The following is a 15,846-nucleotide window of genomic DNA, read 5'->3' on the forward strand; positions in this document are numbered from 1 at the left end:
CAATTTCTGAGTGTAACTTGGAATCTACACGGAATTCTGCCCCTTCTATCGTTTATTTTATGTCTTGTAGTAAGGATTTTTTCTAGCTTATATGGTTAACGGTGATAGCATACCGCTTAAGAACATTTTTACGGGCGTTGTGGTTCATAACCTATGTTAAATCATTCCAAATAAAAATGTCACATACGAAAAAATATATTTACTTAATCTTCCAGTGTAAAAATTACAAGTGAAATGATGTTCAGCTATAGCATGAATGTATGCGAATGATACGATGAAAAATCTTTATCACATATGTCAGAACTATAAAAAAAAATTTACCGAAATACTCTTAGTCATGCGAAGCATAATTAGTTTTGAGCGGCACTATGTTGGAATGATGTTTATTATCGGTAACATTAGGATCCATGGCACTATGAGCGCAAGCCATGAGAGCAGCACAGGCGTGCTGCAGCTGTATGGCCGCCTCAGCCTGCGCCGGCACCGATAACACCTCGCGCTCCAGGATGGCGCTCAGGCCATGCAGGAGTGAGGGGAAGCCGTACTGAAGAGCAGCTCGCCGTACGCGGTTCAGCTCCTGTGTAAGTATATGAGATAAATAAATTATTAAATAATCAGTTTATTGCCCACATAGTTTACTACTGGCCAATAGGGAGACAAGAAGTTTTGGTGTGACAGTCTCGCTCACGGAGCGATTTTGCACAGCTAACGCTTGAAAAATAAAGCCAGTGGATCGAATGTAGACCTCTTCCTGATTACAGTTCGTTATGACTTGACAACCATCAAGAGCTTTAGTTAAGACACAGCGCGAACGCTCTAGTATGTTCATTCTGGCCAATTTCCGTGATTCCGTTGGCTTCTAAACGAGTAAAAATGTCAGCTACTCCTGTCACGTACCAGATTACAGGTTGTTACGATAAGAAAATAGCAATTATTTTAGCTTTAGCAAGAGCTAATGCCACAATTGAAGTTAAAAGATTATCGTCTAACTACGGATCAAGATAAAAATATGAAGTTGAAAGATAATGGGAGAGCCAGTGGACATAGCGAAAACTAAACACGAACTAATTTTAATATTTTATTGATGATCAAGAGACTTGCCTTGTAGAAGCTGTTAGTTTTGTCAGGGAGTTTACGCGCGTGTCGTAGTATTTTCTGGACGTCAGACTGAAGCCCTCCCGCTCTGACCCACACAACGCAGGCCTGGTTGTAGCTGCGCTTCTCGCCACTCTGCCAACAACACGAATAATTTATCACATTTAGCAAGTTGATTCAAATAATTTGAGTCAAATTCTAATGGCATATTCTCCTTTGACACCAGAACGTATTTTCGGGTGCAATGCCGGGAAGAGAGTAATTCTGGGTTCCCGTTCTGTGGCTAAATGTTTGACCACCTCATCAGACTTTGTCAAGTAGTCTTTGAACTCGTGTGAGAATGTGGTGCTTTACTTCTTCTTCTTAGTTCTTATCGTAAGCATTTGACCGCCTAATGAGATACATAAATAATTAATTTACTTTAAAATTATAGTATTATTAAGCCATTAAGTATAAAGTATTATTTTGGGCTTCTGTATTTTTTCATGGTTGGCTAGAGAAAAAGAGTGATATTAACAATATGAATAATGTGTTTCAATTACAGCGATTGAATATTCATGAAGATTATTGGCATAATTGATTAATGTTATTGCACTGTGCGGAACATATTCTGAAACTGCAATAATTACGAAAAATGCAAGATATTTGACTATCGAAATTAGGTCTAAACAGAAACGTGGTGCAATCGACTTCGCTCGTGATATCACAAGTCCTAACACACACACGAATGCTTGTGTATTAACGAAAAGGCGCTCTTCAAAAGAAGAGTTTGTCGAGCTTTAATCCTCTGTTTTTTATGTGCAATAAAGAAATGTGAACTTAAGTAACGAAAACTTTGATCTTCAATGATGAATCTATCTAAAAAATTGATTGATGTTACCTATCGATGTCATTTGGAGAAAAATAATGAAAAATTATAATAATAATATAGATGATAACTGGTAAAGTGGAAATTACAGAGGAGTAACAACAATCTAACTTTAAATAACTTAAGAGTCAACAAAATTAAAAAAATTATGAATAGAGTGAATAAGGTAAGATATCGATTAAATGTTTATAAATAATCAATTTGGTGACAGCAAGCGAAGCAATTATTGATATTGCAATAAGTAAAGTGACTAATGAAGTAGTATTTAGCAGTGACAAAAGCAAGGCGATCAATGGAGTAGGAATAAGTAAAGCGATCAATGAGCTGACAATAAGTAAACAAATAATTACAGAGAGAGATAAAAATAAATAATAAAAATACGAGAGAATTAGACAGCTACCTTGACAGGGAAGGGCGGCAGAGCATCGGGGTCAGTGTAGGGGTTCTCGGGGAGGCACGAAGCGGGGCCAAGTTCATCAAGCTTGCCCAGCCAAGGAATAACGTCCGTTCCTGTGGTGTCAACAATTATATTCTTTTCTTGCCATAGAGTATCATGAACCATAAAATCGTTTTTTGAAAATATAATTGATGTTTAGATGAAAAATCCGAAGCCTGAAGATAGCGCCAGTGTTTTTAGCGTATTTTCTCATTTATGGAAAAAATGGCCAATTGTAATCATCATGTCCGTCCATCTGTCTGTCCGTCCGTGACTTCACGCTTTCGTCAACGAGAAAATGCGCTCTCTGTCACTCACTGCAGTGAGTACTGAGTTACATTTTTTATGAACTTAATACCCTTCATTCATTAATGTTTACATCATACAACTGCAACGAATACTTACAACATACCAGATTAATAGCATAATACTTTTACCATACTTATTGGTACCTTTCTAACTTTTTGCTTATCAGTCCTTATAACATTAGTCTGCTTAAATCGCAAGTTCAACAAGAATTTCGTAGCAATGAAAACGCCGAGCAAATGGAAGTTTTATTGAAGATACGTTGAACTCGCTTGGAATTTTATTTGCTTTTAAATTCTTGACGAACTTTTCGTTGCAGAGTGCGGGAGCTACAACTCACCCGGGTGGAAAATAGAAAGTAAAAGATTTGACTTCTTCTTATTGTCGGACCACGAGTAGAGGATGCCGTACCAGTTGGGCGCTACTTGGCACAGCGCGACCTTGCCTTCTTTCTGTGTTGAGATCGACCGTTATTTAATTGGGGGAAAGTAGACTACAATGCGTAAATATAAATATATAAATAAGTAAGAGATGCATCAATAGAAGGAGGCGATTGAAACATGATAGATTTTTATTCAAAAAGTTTACATTTAAAAACGAAAAATTGGGATTTTTAAAATAAATCAATAAATTTTGCATAGTCAATAAAGTATCATAGCTTTGTAGTTTCTGATTCTTGCAACTGAAGTGGCATGTAAAAAAAATATCTATTAATTGAGAACAAACGTTTAAATTCCTTTACATCGGACAATTAGAGCATAAGCACTTCCGCTTGATTACAAAAAGTATTCACAAAGATTTTTAACTCATTACGAATTCAAATTTCTTCAATGAAACCAACAGTCTTTTCCATCACCAAAAACGCATATTAACAGATGATAAATTTTGGTAGGAAAGAAAGTGATTTCAGGTACCATTTACTTTTGGGCCGAGTACACTTAATGTGGTTTCACAACACTGAAAAAGTAACGAATATTCCATGTTTTTATCTGTGAATAAAAGTGTAACCTTGAGTCCGCCGTGCAGGACGACACAGAGCGAGGGAATTTTGCCCTCGTCGGCGGAGACCTCCTCGTCGCCAGAGCCTGCGCCGTCAGGTGATGACGTGGAATTACCTTCACCTGCAACACTCAAGTAATTAGCGACGAGCCAATGATGCAGGGGGACGCTATGTGGTGCACTCATTCATCACACGTGTGAGTTACAGCCATACAGACGAGAGATTGTTTTTCGTTGCATGATGTTTATGTACACGTAGTTTACGTAATACGTGTTTATCAACAGTTGTTGATATGCCTAAGAATTGTGATCAGAGGATAACTACGGCCAACAATGCAGGAGGTCGCTTTGTGATGCACTCATTCATCACACGTGTGAGTTACAGCCATACAGACGAGAGATTGTTTCTCGTTGCAGGATGTTCATGTACACGTAGTGTACGTAATACGTGTTCATCAACAGTTGTTGATATGCCTACGAGCTGTGACCAAACGATAACAATGGAATTTGACGGTGGTAGAGATCCTTTCTTCGCCGACAAAAATAAATGAAAGAATGATATTTTTCATCCTGGCCTAGTTTGATTACAATAGATTTTTAATGAAAAATTTATATGTCTAAATTAATGCTGGCATAAAGTACGAACGTATTATTATAATATCAATTACTGTAATCAAAATTACACAAGTGACGACCATTGATATATCTCTTGGAAACTTTGATATAGATCAAGGTTTCGAATACACACCTAGGCATCTTTGGTTACTTCAAGCAATCACTTATTTTATTTCTGCGTGATTTTACAGAGTTTTGTGCGAGGATTAGTGAATTGAAAGAGATAAATACAGAGAAGAAATTTTTTTGGAAAATATTTTGCTGTAGCCGGAAAAATGTGAAAATTAACACGTTGACTACGTATTGGTACATATGCGTACCACGAAATGTATTTCTCCTGGTACATAATTCAGGGTTGCCAGATGGCCTAAAAAACGGCCAATTAAGTCCGTGAACAAAAAGGCCAAATAGGCCAATAACTCAATATGTACTAGTATATTTGTAGGATCCGGTGTAAAAATTCAATTTTTTTATTTAATTAGGAAGTGCCCCTTAAAACCACTATCATAAATTTTAGCCAACCAACGAAATTGAAAAAACTAAATGGCGGAATTTGTCCGGTAAAAAATGAAAGTCTGGCAACCCTGTTCCATAATAGTACTAGAAAAATGAAACAAAAGTACAAGAAGAAGCAATTGTAGTCAACGTGTTAAAAAAAACTTTGATTGAATCTTCAAAAGACGAGTGAGTTAGGGCTCAACACCAAGCAAAAAGATGCCAAGATTCGAGGAGAGTAACATTGCGAATATTCAATTTTAGAGAACCAACTGATTAACGACTGCAAATAATTTATTCAGAGAGCATATGGCCAGTTCTATGAGGCCGATGCCCCCAACCTTGTAGCATAAACTGAATTTGTGTATTCCAGAAGACAACATGCAATATTAATTAAAAAAATGTAACTCAGTACTCACTGCAGTGAGTGACAGAGAGCGCATTTTCTCGTCCGTCCGTCCGTGAATTCACGGACACACAGTCGGACGGACGGACATGACGAGCACAATAGTGAATTTTTTTCCATAAATGAGAAAATGCGCTAAAAACAAGCTATCGATTTGCTGGAATAATTGTCTCTAGCTGGCAACTTGGAGTGGCACCTTTGTGTTGTAAAGGCAGGAGAAGGTGTCGGGACGACGCTGGGGGAGACGACACGTCCACAATAGATAGGAAACCCAGCACCAGCAACTCCTTAGACATCGTCTCTCGCACGTTGGTCACGCCGACTTCGCGGTATGGCTGGTACGGCTGCACGTTATAAGAGCGCCATCGTTAGGTGATCCAGGAGTCCCCTTATGTTGTCTTCATGTGCCCAATAAAATGTAGTATGTTATCTGCACGAGCCCAGGAAAACGTTTCATCCTGTTATCAATGTGCATATGGGCAAGAATTAGTGATATTCTCGCGCTTACAGGAAGAGCTTATAAGTTTTCTACTTGTATCGAGGTTTACGCGTCTAAACATCTTGTCATTCTTAGATAATAGAAAAGGACACTTGCAGGTAAAGGACACTTGCAGAGATACAAGGGTCAGTGTTGGTGTCAGGCTGTGTGTGACTAATTTAATTTACGTACAGGCGTAACCAGGTCTCCAGTGAAGTTTAGAATGACAGTTGTATTGCTTAGTGAGTTCCATCACCGCCTCAATGTGTGATTTTGGGTCATAAGAATAGTCCTATAAGAACAGCCCTATAATCATTCGTGTTCTCTGATATTGAAGACTATGAGCTCTGTGTAGTGAGTGAACAATTGGCTTTGTACATACAGTGGGGGGAAATAAATATTCGTACACTTGAAAAATCGTATTTTAATGTATGTAAGTACACAAACTCAAAAGAAAAAGTGATTTAAATTATGTATAGAGACGCATAGTATTCAAAAATACTATCAAAAGAAATTAAATCTCAATGCAACAAAAAATAATGCAACATGTTCACTTTAGAGATTTAATTTCTTTTGATAGTATTTTTGAATACTATGCGTCTCTATACATAATTTAAATCACTTTTCCTGTTAAGTTTGTGTACTTACATACATCAAAATACAATTTTTCAAGTGTACGAATATTTATTTCCCCCCACTGTACACGGGGGACATGAGCCAATAATGTTACTTGTTATCATCAGTTCCATTATCACTATGAAGAGCGCACGGATGTGTAGAAGAACCACTGTAATTGGAAGAGAAAATAATCATGGAAACAGTAATCATAACCTATATGGGGCTGTAAAAATCATAACCTATATGGGCTGTATAAATCATAACCTATATGGGCTGTATAAATCATAACCTATACAGGGCTGAATAAATCATAACCTATACAGGGCTGAATAAATCATAACCTATACGGGGCTGTATAAATCATAACCTATACGGGACTGTATGAATGATAAACTATAGGGAGGGCTGTATGATTAAAATCATAACCTACACGGGGCTGTATAAATCATAACCTATACAGGGCTGTATAAATCATAACCTATACGGGACTGTATAAATCATAAACTATATGAGGCAGCATAAATCATAACCTATAAGGGACTGTATAAATGATAAACTATATGGGGGGCTGTATGATTAAAATCATAACCTACACTGGGCTGTATAAATCATAACCTATACAGGGCTGTATAAATCATACACTAAACAGGGCTATAAAAATCACAACCTCTATGGAGCTGTATAAACATGGAACCAAACATAAGCAGGACCGTAAACGAGAGAGGATTGGTTGTGAGGGCACCTGTGGAGGAGGAGCCAGTGTGATGTTGGTTGACAGGTTGCCGCAGCGCAGCACTCCGTGGTATGGACTGAATTGTGAGGACAATACTTCTGACATTAAATCCCTGGTGCTCTGCAAAGTTAATATTTTGTAAATACAATCAAATACATGAATAAAAGGTTAACATATTTTAGATATATCAACTTCAAACAAACCAGGTTAGATTACCCATCTAAAATTAACCAATCAAACACTCGGATGCGATAAATACTTTGATTAGGTACTAATATAGTTCATAATGGCTAGAGTTTGACTTGAACTCTTTTCGTTTATGAAATTAAAATAACATGTTATTTACAATACATGCAACGTCCAATACTGACCCATCCAGTAGTTGAGCGTAGCAAGGCTATGCCATTAAGCACTAAACAAATGTTGATCTAAAATGTACCTTCTTTGACAGTTTGCCTTGAGGGACGTGGACGCTGCCGTCACCGTTAAGTTCCACATAGCGCTGGTAAAGCGGCAATGATGCCTGAAAATATAATTTTGGTACATTTAAAGTAAAAAACTAAGCAAGATTCTCAATTTTAGTTTCGACAGGCACAGTGTGCTAGAAAATTTTTAAATGTGTGTTGAATGAAACTGTCCGAGAGTAAGTCGGGGAAACAAGTCCTAATGTGTTTGCCAACAGACCTAGTTAGCTATTGAGTCCACGAGTCAACATCTGATAGACACGTGATAGATCACGCGATCAAGACCTCAGTAGTGAGCGGAAGCAAAGCTAATAAAAGGTCTAGCAACCTTAAGCAAACCCCCCAGTAGCTGATGAGCACTCCGCGATATGTAGCGTGTCGGTAGAGTTCTCCGACCTTACGGGCGATGCCGTAGCTATTCCTCTGTATCGCAACTCTGTATTACCACCCCGTATACAAGATACGTTATCTGGACTTATGTGTCTTACTTATCCCTCACTACCTTAGTCAACGTAACCCGATCCTCAGGTAGAGCTTAATATGATGAGCTCAATATCATAGTTTGTAGTAAATACACAAACCTGTGACAAAACCTCAATAATGGACAACAATTATGCAGCAGCAAATGTCACAGAGAGAATAAAGAAGCAGAAGCAGCAAAAACAAAAAAACTGTGTTGCAATTTCCTCATTCCTGTGATGCTTTATTTCAAAATATACGTACAGGGTAGTACAGTATTCCCTTTCTTAATAATAGAACAGTGGATGTTTGCTTAAATTTGCCACAAACATTTCCTTTGATTGATTTTTATCCCATCTGTTGACAACTTGCTTTTTGTCCTCAAATAAATTGTCAAAAATGTATTTCGTCAAATTGTCTAAAATGTATATAGGTCTTGGCTATGTGCATCTCTATTTATAAAGAAGGAGCCAAAAGATGATTTTAAATATTTCTAACCAATGATCACAGAACTCAGTCATAGGTAGGTTATAAAAATCATAAGTGGTTGATGAAAAACACCATCGGATTCTATTGAAATGCTCTAATCAATACGTTTTATTGTGATAAATTCAATGTCGACAGATATCACATTAATTTCATTTACCACTAATATTCATCAATCATACAAACCAAGAAATTCCTGAACAAACGAAGATCTTACCAGAAGAGCGGGGTCGTCAGGGGAGGCAAGACACACAATGTCAAGAGTAGCTGGCACAGTGAGAGGTAAAGGAAAGTTTTGAGCAGCTCGGGGTCCTGTAAGGGATCTCAGGTAGCCACTTTGCCCCACTCCAGCAGCACCATCAGTAATTACCAGTATCTGCAAGCAAAGAGTTTGCAAGATGATTATTGAAAACAAGAAACCTTTTCAAGGAAATCTTTTTGCATTAAAATATAGGTACAAAAATATGACAACATAGACAACTACGTAAAGGTTGAAAAAAAATTGCTTGGCTTGGCATACAATTGTTTTAGGTATTTCAAGTAATATAAATATTGTCAAATAAATATTATGCATAGCTATAGCTTACTTGGCATGGCATGTTATTGCCCCATTCCTCCTTACAATAGAGAACAGTGCCCTGTAGAGCACCATGGAGACAGGTCTTGTCATAGTCACCCACTTGCATCACTGCTTTTCTGATGCTGTTGTAGTCTCGTGTGAAGCCCACAACTACCTCATATAGAGATGAATATATAACCTGGAACATATATTGATTAACTTAGAAAAAATTATGAAACATTAACTAATAACGTATTTAGTTGCATGGATCCTGAAGCATCAGACAATATAGATTAATAATCAGTATCCCTAATGATGGTAAATAGTCATCAATTCTAAGTGCAATTGGAAATTCTATACTATAATTTTTGAGCCTACATTGGATTTATGAATTTCCAATTTAATCAATTTAGTGGCTGTGTAATTATTTTCAGTCATTATTAAAAGCCATAAACCCATTTCCCAGATAAGATGAAAAAAATTAATATGGTAGACTCATTTGTCAGCTATGGGTCCCAATTTAAGAGTCAAACTTCCCAATTTAATGATGGACATAAAATTAGAATATTTTTATAAATTTAAAGGCAATTAGGCATTGTTGAAAAGTATTGAAATAGTAATATAAAAATGATCCTTACCAATCTATATTTCATTGTTTAATGCACATGGGAAAATCAACTCAACATTTTTAAAGCCACGTAATTTGAATAAGAAGTAAGAGTTATTCAATACAGTCTTGACATCAGATATTCTACACACAGTATTTCACAGTATGATTCTATTCATCTATAAAGTTTAATGACTGATTAGAAATGGCCGACAATATGAATGTGAAATACTAAAACCTAATGCAAAGTGTATAAATACATTTATACCATACCAGAGACACAAATTCCAGTTTGTTGGTTAGTGTGAGGTGATCAAGCAGTTGACAACATGCAAGTGCAGCCAAGTCTTTCCTCAAAAGAGGAGAGCTGTTCTCAGCCTCGTCTTGCCCTCCAATATTAGGCACTGGTCGGCACATTGAAAATGACACGTCTAGCAATATGACAGTTGGCATGACTGAAGTTTTCTCCTCCGGATGAAAAAATTATTTAGAGCTAAACAGTACTGTGGAGATATACAATATTGATGAAAAACAATTACATCAGATATTCAACTTCATAGATTTAATTAATTTCTGCCCTGAAGACTTCTTGATATCTGCACTGTATTAAACAGAAATAAATACATCTCAAGTATTTGCAGGTATAGATTAAAATCATTAAAGTTTAATCATTAAACAACAATAAAAAAGTAACAATATATTATATTACAATATTTTACAAAGGAAATAAATAATTCAAAATTATTTATTATTTACATTAAACTATAAATACTATTACAGGTGATGTGGCAAAAAATACTGCTCTGAATAAAAAAACATGGTACAGTAAATGTAAAAAGTTAGTCACATTAAAAAACAACAATGACTGTCATTATGTTTTTATAAAAAAAGTAAAATAATGAGGTTAAATGTCTTCCTCCAGTATTATAGGCCTATCACTATCTTCTGCTCAGTGCTCTATACCTACCGGCTACCTAATAGGAATAAATTAGCCAGCCTAACTGCAGGATTGGAATTTTCCTTCTTGGGGGACTTTCCTGAGCTTTTGGTACAGTAACTGCCCTCAGCTTTCAAAATTGGATAAACTATGATTCTATGAAGCAGTCTTGGTATGCAGGATTGAAAAAAAAATCCCTTTGAATTTCAATTATCAAAGGTACCGCAGTCCGCTCGTCTTTTTCTTCTCACGTCCCATGTCTGGTTGCAAGCCCTGACTCAAGTCTAGGCTTGTCTTCTTGACACATGAGCTACTACTGGGGCCAGATGATGGTCCATGCCTGGACTGGAGTATCTATTGCTTTTTGGGTATGAGAGGCTTGTAGTTGTAACTTGTAAGCAAGCCAAGAAGCCCACTACAACTACTCTACGGTCTCTACCACAGTACCACTACCAGGCCCACTGGTCCACCGTCCAGGCATGGGTGGAAATTGTTACATTATTTGTCCATTCAAAAACTTGTCTTAGGGACAGGAACACACACTTCCAGCAGTTTCCATTTACAGGTGATATACTTGCATGTCCTGTATGCATTTGCAGGACAGGTGCTTGGAGTCAATGGCCAATAAGCTCCTCAGAATCTAAGTTAATGGTCAGTTCTAAAGTTTGACTATTAAAATTCCTCCAATTTTTCAGTTAATGCCAGAAAAATGACACATATTGCAAAATTTCATGTAGAATTTTGAGCGGATACTCTCTCACTACTAAAGGGAGGCTACCTAGTTGAATTAATCCTAGGCAAGTGCTACTTGAGAGTTGAGGCCAACATGCCTCAATCTGAATTTTATATGTGCAGTACTGCAGTTTCCATGATCCTCTCCTTAAAAGTTAAAGCATGACCAAGGCTATATCCCTCTCTGTCTCTAATTTTCAGACGGTGGTAACTTATTTAATACGCTAGTGTTGGGGACGCGATATTTTTGGATTTTCAGAAATCATCAATAGGAACTAACAGCCACGAGTTCCTATAAGAAAATGAATTCCACAAAGTCTTTTCTTGCCTATGATAATAATTCAGCAACACTTATTAATTTCCAACATCATTCCATACGGGACGACCAAAAAGTGAACAATTTGCACTTTTTCAGAATATATTCATATCTTGAATAGATGTAGGTCTATTCATATACATATTTACTGAACATAAACTAAAATCATGATAAGGTTTGAGTAGTAACTATGATATATGCCTCTGATGTATGATGATTCAGCGTCGGCAGACTTGTATATCATGGGGCACAGTTCACATGAAAAATTTCATCCATGTTCACATTTATCCAAGAAGAGTAGTGTGTTGATAGATGTAGTGAACGACTTGCTTAATTCGATTCATTATTTTCAAACGAGCGATTAACGGAGAAAACTTTGGATGACAGCATGCAGCATGCCTGCAAAGATTTTAAATAACTAAAATTAGCAAATTACTGGAAGTACAATTCAGAAATTGAAAAGTCAAGTCAGGGTAAAAAAATACCGAATTTATAGATAATATATTTCATGGGATTTGTCAAATTCTAGGCGAAGATATGGAAAGTAACGTTCGCTTCGAAAAATTCGTCTTGAATTCGTCTTGAAACCTTGGCAAGAATAATGAACATCAAGATTACAGTATGAGAAGACACGGTTGCAACGACAGAGTGATGATGTCGGAGTCGACAACGGAAAAGGATTTAGGAGTTAACATCGACAATGAGTTGAAATTTTCTAAGCATATTGAAGGTCAAGTTAATAAAGCCAATAAACGACTTGGACTGATCAAACGCTCTTTCGAGTTCCTAGATGCAGGAACGATGAAGCAGTTGTTTGTTGCTGTCGTGCAGCCTAGCAAATTACGGACCAGGCAATAAGTCCAGCAGCTATCTCAATCAATCGTCAGCTATGGAAAGATCGGGTTCCAAAGGCCGGATCCCTTGTGAATCAAGTCACGAAAAGTTCAAGAATCGGCAACAGGCCATGGGCCTATTTTTTCAGCGCCGACACTTCTATTCTATTCTATCATCTATAGTCAGTCCTCAAATAATATAGAAAAATGAGTATATGGTTGATTCATACATTAAGATTAATGTCAACTCCATTTTATAATATAACATAACATAATGATCTCGGCGCTGAATTGTAGGCCTGATGTGGCCTGTTGCCGATTCATTTCCTTTTCGTGCCTTGTTCATAGAAGATCTAATATCGTTTCATTTGACCGGATATTTTCATGACTGACGGTAGTTTAAAGTAGCTACTAGACTTCCACCGGGTTCGATATAGTGCTAGGCATTTCAAATCTGAACATATATTTTTCCATAGCTTTATCTAGTCTGTTCTTGAACGCGTTCATACTTGGAGCGCCAACGATGTCATCGGGGAGGCTGTTCCACATGTCGGTGATTCGAAGCGCGAGAAGAAATTTTGTCGCGTGGAGAAGTTGCAGCGCAGTTTTTTAAGTTCATAGCCGTGGTCCTTGTTGTTGGTTCTTGTTTCAAATTCTAGTAATCCTTCGGGGATCTTGTATAAACCATGAGTATACTTGTATACTTCAAAGAGGTCCCCACGCAGACGTCGATAACTGAGGCTTGGAAGCTTCATAATCTTCAATCTTTCTTCATAGGACTTGTCTTTCAAGCCTGGAATTATCCTTGTTGCACGTCTTTGAACATTCTCAATTTGTAGATAAGGTTTAGATAAGATAAGATGTAGATAAAGTTAAGGTGAATCTCACAAAATTAAGCCGGAAGTAGCATCCAGCACAATTTTATCGCTCTTTATGTGTATGACGTACGAGAGTTCACACTCCGATGTGTATCTATGAGTATGACGATAATCATGGCTGGAGACCGGGCTACAATTGGAAGACAGTTGTAAGGTGATGTGTACACCTGGCTTAAGCGTAAGCGGAGGGCCTATCAACTGATACTGTGAATCTGTCTTGCGGCTACAAAGTAAACATGTTTTAGGGCTTGCAACGTACGCCTGGAAACTTCGTTGTTATGAGTGATAGACTTTGCCACGCTTTGATCAAAGTGAAAGTTCTTATCATTGATTGTATTGCCTGTGCGAAACTCTGAAAAAATGTGTAATCATTCTAACCCATTTTTAATTTGCTAGAGACAGGGAGCACTAAGATACTGGTGCGAGATTAGATAGCGCGAAGCTTCCTTGTTATACGCTGGGAACAATATTGCTTAACAATGAATAAAGATTTTGGAAGGAAATGACATGCCACGTTCATATTCCATAGATATTATTGTAAACGTGAGTTAAGCATCAGATTTTATTGCAAAAACTTGAGGTGCTTAACTGAAGGACACTATTGCCGGGATGCCCGTTTGGTAACTTCTCCGTGCCTGCGTTAAGCCCCTATGTCTACGGACACATGAACCGTTGTCAACGCTATTCCTACCAAGAGGCCTGGTGCCGAGACTTACCATCATCATACGTGGCTATACTTTGGTCAGTCCTGAAATCTTGCTGTTGAACTATGTACTCAGTAGAAATTTATTGAGTGTATAGTGAACTACACGCAGCGGAAGAAGAATAAAAAAATTGAATTAGAAAAAATTCAACACGAGGAAAAGCGAGTAGGATCACTTCATGTTGAAGAGAATATTAATTCATGTGAATTTCTTCTGAGATCAAGATATATCTGCTTTATTTGATGGCAAACCGCAGTAAAGCCGCATGTAATTATCTGTAAGGTACCGTAGTTCATACATATCTTCTCCTAAGAAATTAGAATACTTGTATACCGGTATACAGTTATTGTCAATGAAAAGTTTTTCAGACTCGAAAGAACTTTTCGCTTTGATTTTTGAACTAGTATGAAAAATGAAAAAAAATATGTGGGTACTTTGGTCCAAAAATCTATAAGTAAACTCAGGAACTTGCCTCACCAAGTTTATTTCAGAGACTTGTATCAGGAACTTATCACATCCCGTAGGAAAAAAAATAAAACTGGCTTGGCTGGCCGATGTTATGTGGCGCTGTTGATGAGCGTTGACATCGTTACTTCCCAGTATATTTCTAATCAACTCTCCTCCAGCACTGGCGTTATATACTCAAGGGCGAAGGGTTGCTAGGGTCTGGGCTCAAATCCTTGGCAAGCTGCAAAAGCAATATAGGAAGTTTAGAATCGACGACACCCCAGATCTAGCATAATCAACACAGTCGCCACAATTGCTATGAAAAAAATGGTAAAAATTTCCCACCATCTTATATGAAAACGGTTCAGTATCTAAACGCATCGTCAGTCCCAAGGTAATAGAATGGTAGAGTAGGCGTAATAAATTAGCGGATTAGCTCTGTAAAATCCACCTTGACTTTCAAGCACAACCTACGAGCCGCCCAAGACTCCATCAGCCGCTCAAAGGAATAGAATAGATCAATCGAGCGCGTTTCTGCAGTGCGCCGCCAGACGCACCTGACGCATCTTAGTGCGTCTCGCGCGTGCAGTTGAACGCAATTCTGGGTCGGAAAAGCGTTACTGTTACTCGTATCTCTACTGCTACTTGTTCTGTTGCCTTTTATGCATTGTTGGGGACACAGCATTTTTGGAAGTCATTAATGAAAAGCAACAAACACGAGCGAGAGAAAAAAAACAACGCAAACAAACAAAAATAAATACAGGCACAAGGAATACATACACACAACCAACTGCACTCAAACAAAGACACACACCCAGGACGGACAAAAAAAAAATAAAAAAAAAGAAAAACAAAAAATATAGAAAAAATCACGATTAGAAAAAACATATATAAACTTTTACCGAAAACACAATTAAATCGACATCATTTTAGTGCACTAACTAATATATATTTCTTGAATGCTCCTGAATGTAATTCGAGCACTCAGCATCATAGAGATGTATATCATGGCTGCACAGTTCACATGAATAAATTTATATATGTTCACATCTATCTAAAGACAGTAGTATGTTAAGAGATGTATTGAAAAACTTGCTTACTTCGATTCATTACAATCAACAAGCGATTTTCACGGAGCAAACACCGGATGACCGGCATGCAACGTGACTACAAAGAATTTAAATGACTAAAATCAGCAAATTAGTCAAAGTAAAAGTCAGGTAATAAAACACTAAGCCGGAATTGGAGAAATATTCAGTAAACAATAAATATATTTCATAGGATTTATCAAATTCTATGCGAAGATTTGGATGAGTAGCTTACGCTTCTAAAAATTCGTCTATAGTATAGTCAGTCCTCAAATAATATAGAAGAA

At 37.3% G+C, this 15,846-nt stretch overlaps 1 protein-coding gene across 1 annotated transcript; it reads right to left on the minus strand.

Annotated features, from left to right (window-relative positions):
• Positions 1-184: 184 nt before the first annotated feature.
• On the minus strand, positions 185-10,264 carry LOC108665097 (integrator complex subunit 14). Its single transcript, XM_018151819.2, has 11 exons — positions 9,898-10,264; positions 9,046-9,216; positions 8,676-8,834; positions 7,489-7,572; positions 7,059-7,169; positions 5,417-5,564; positions 3,714-3,826; positions 3,046-3,157; positions 2,364-2,473; positions 1,102-1,230; positions 185-577 (listed from the first exon to the last, which is right to left on the minus strand). The coding sequence occupies exons 1-11, from the start codon at positions 10,075-10,077 to the stop codon at positions 332-334; spliced, it is 1,563 nt and encodes a 520-aa protein (XP_018007308.1). The 5' UTR covers positions 10,078-10,264; the 3' UTR covers positions 185-331.
• Positions 10,265-15,846: the final 5,582 nt, after the last annotated feature.

The sequence above is a fragment of the Hyalella azteca genome, unplaced genomic scaffold, assembly GCF_000764305.2.
Source record: "Hyalella azteca isolate HAZT.00-mixed unplaced genomic scaffold, Hazt_2.0.2 contig39, whole genome shotgun sequence".
Classification (NCBI taxonomy): Eukaryota; Metazoa; Arthropoda; class Malacostraca; order Amphipoda; family Hyalellidae; genus Hyalella; species Hyalella azteca.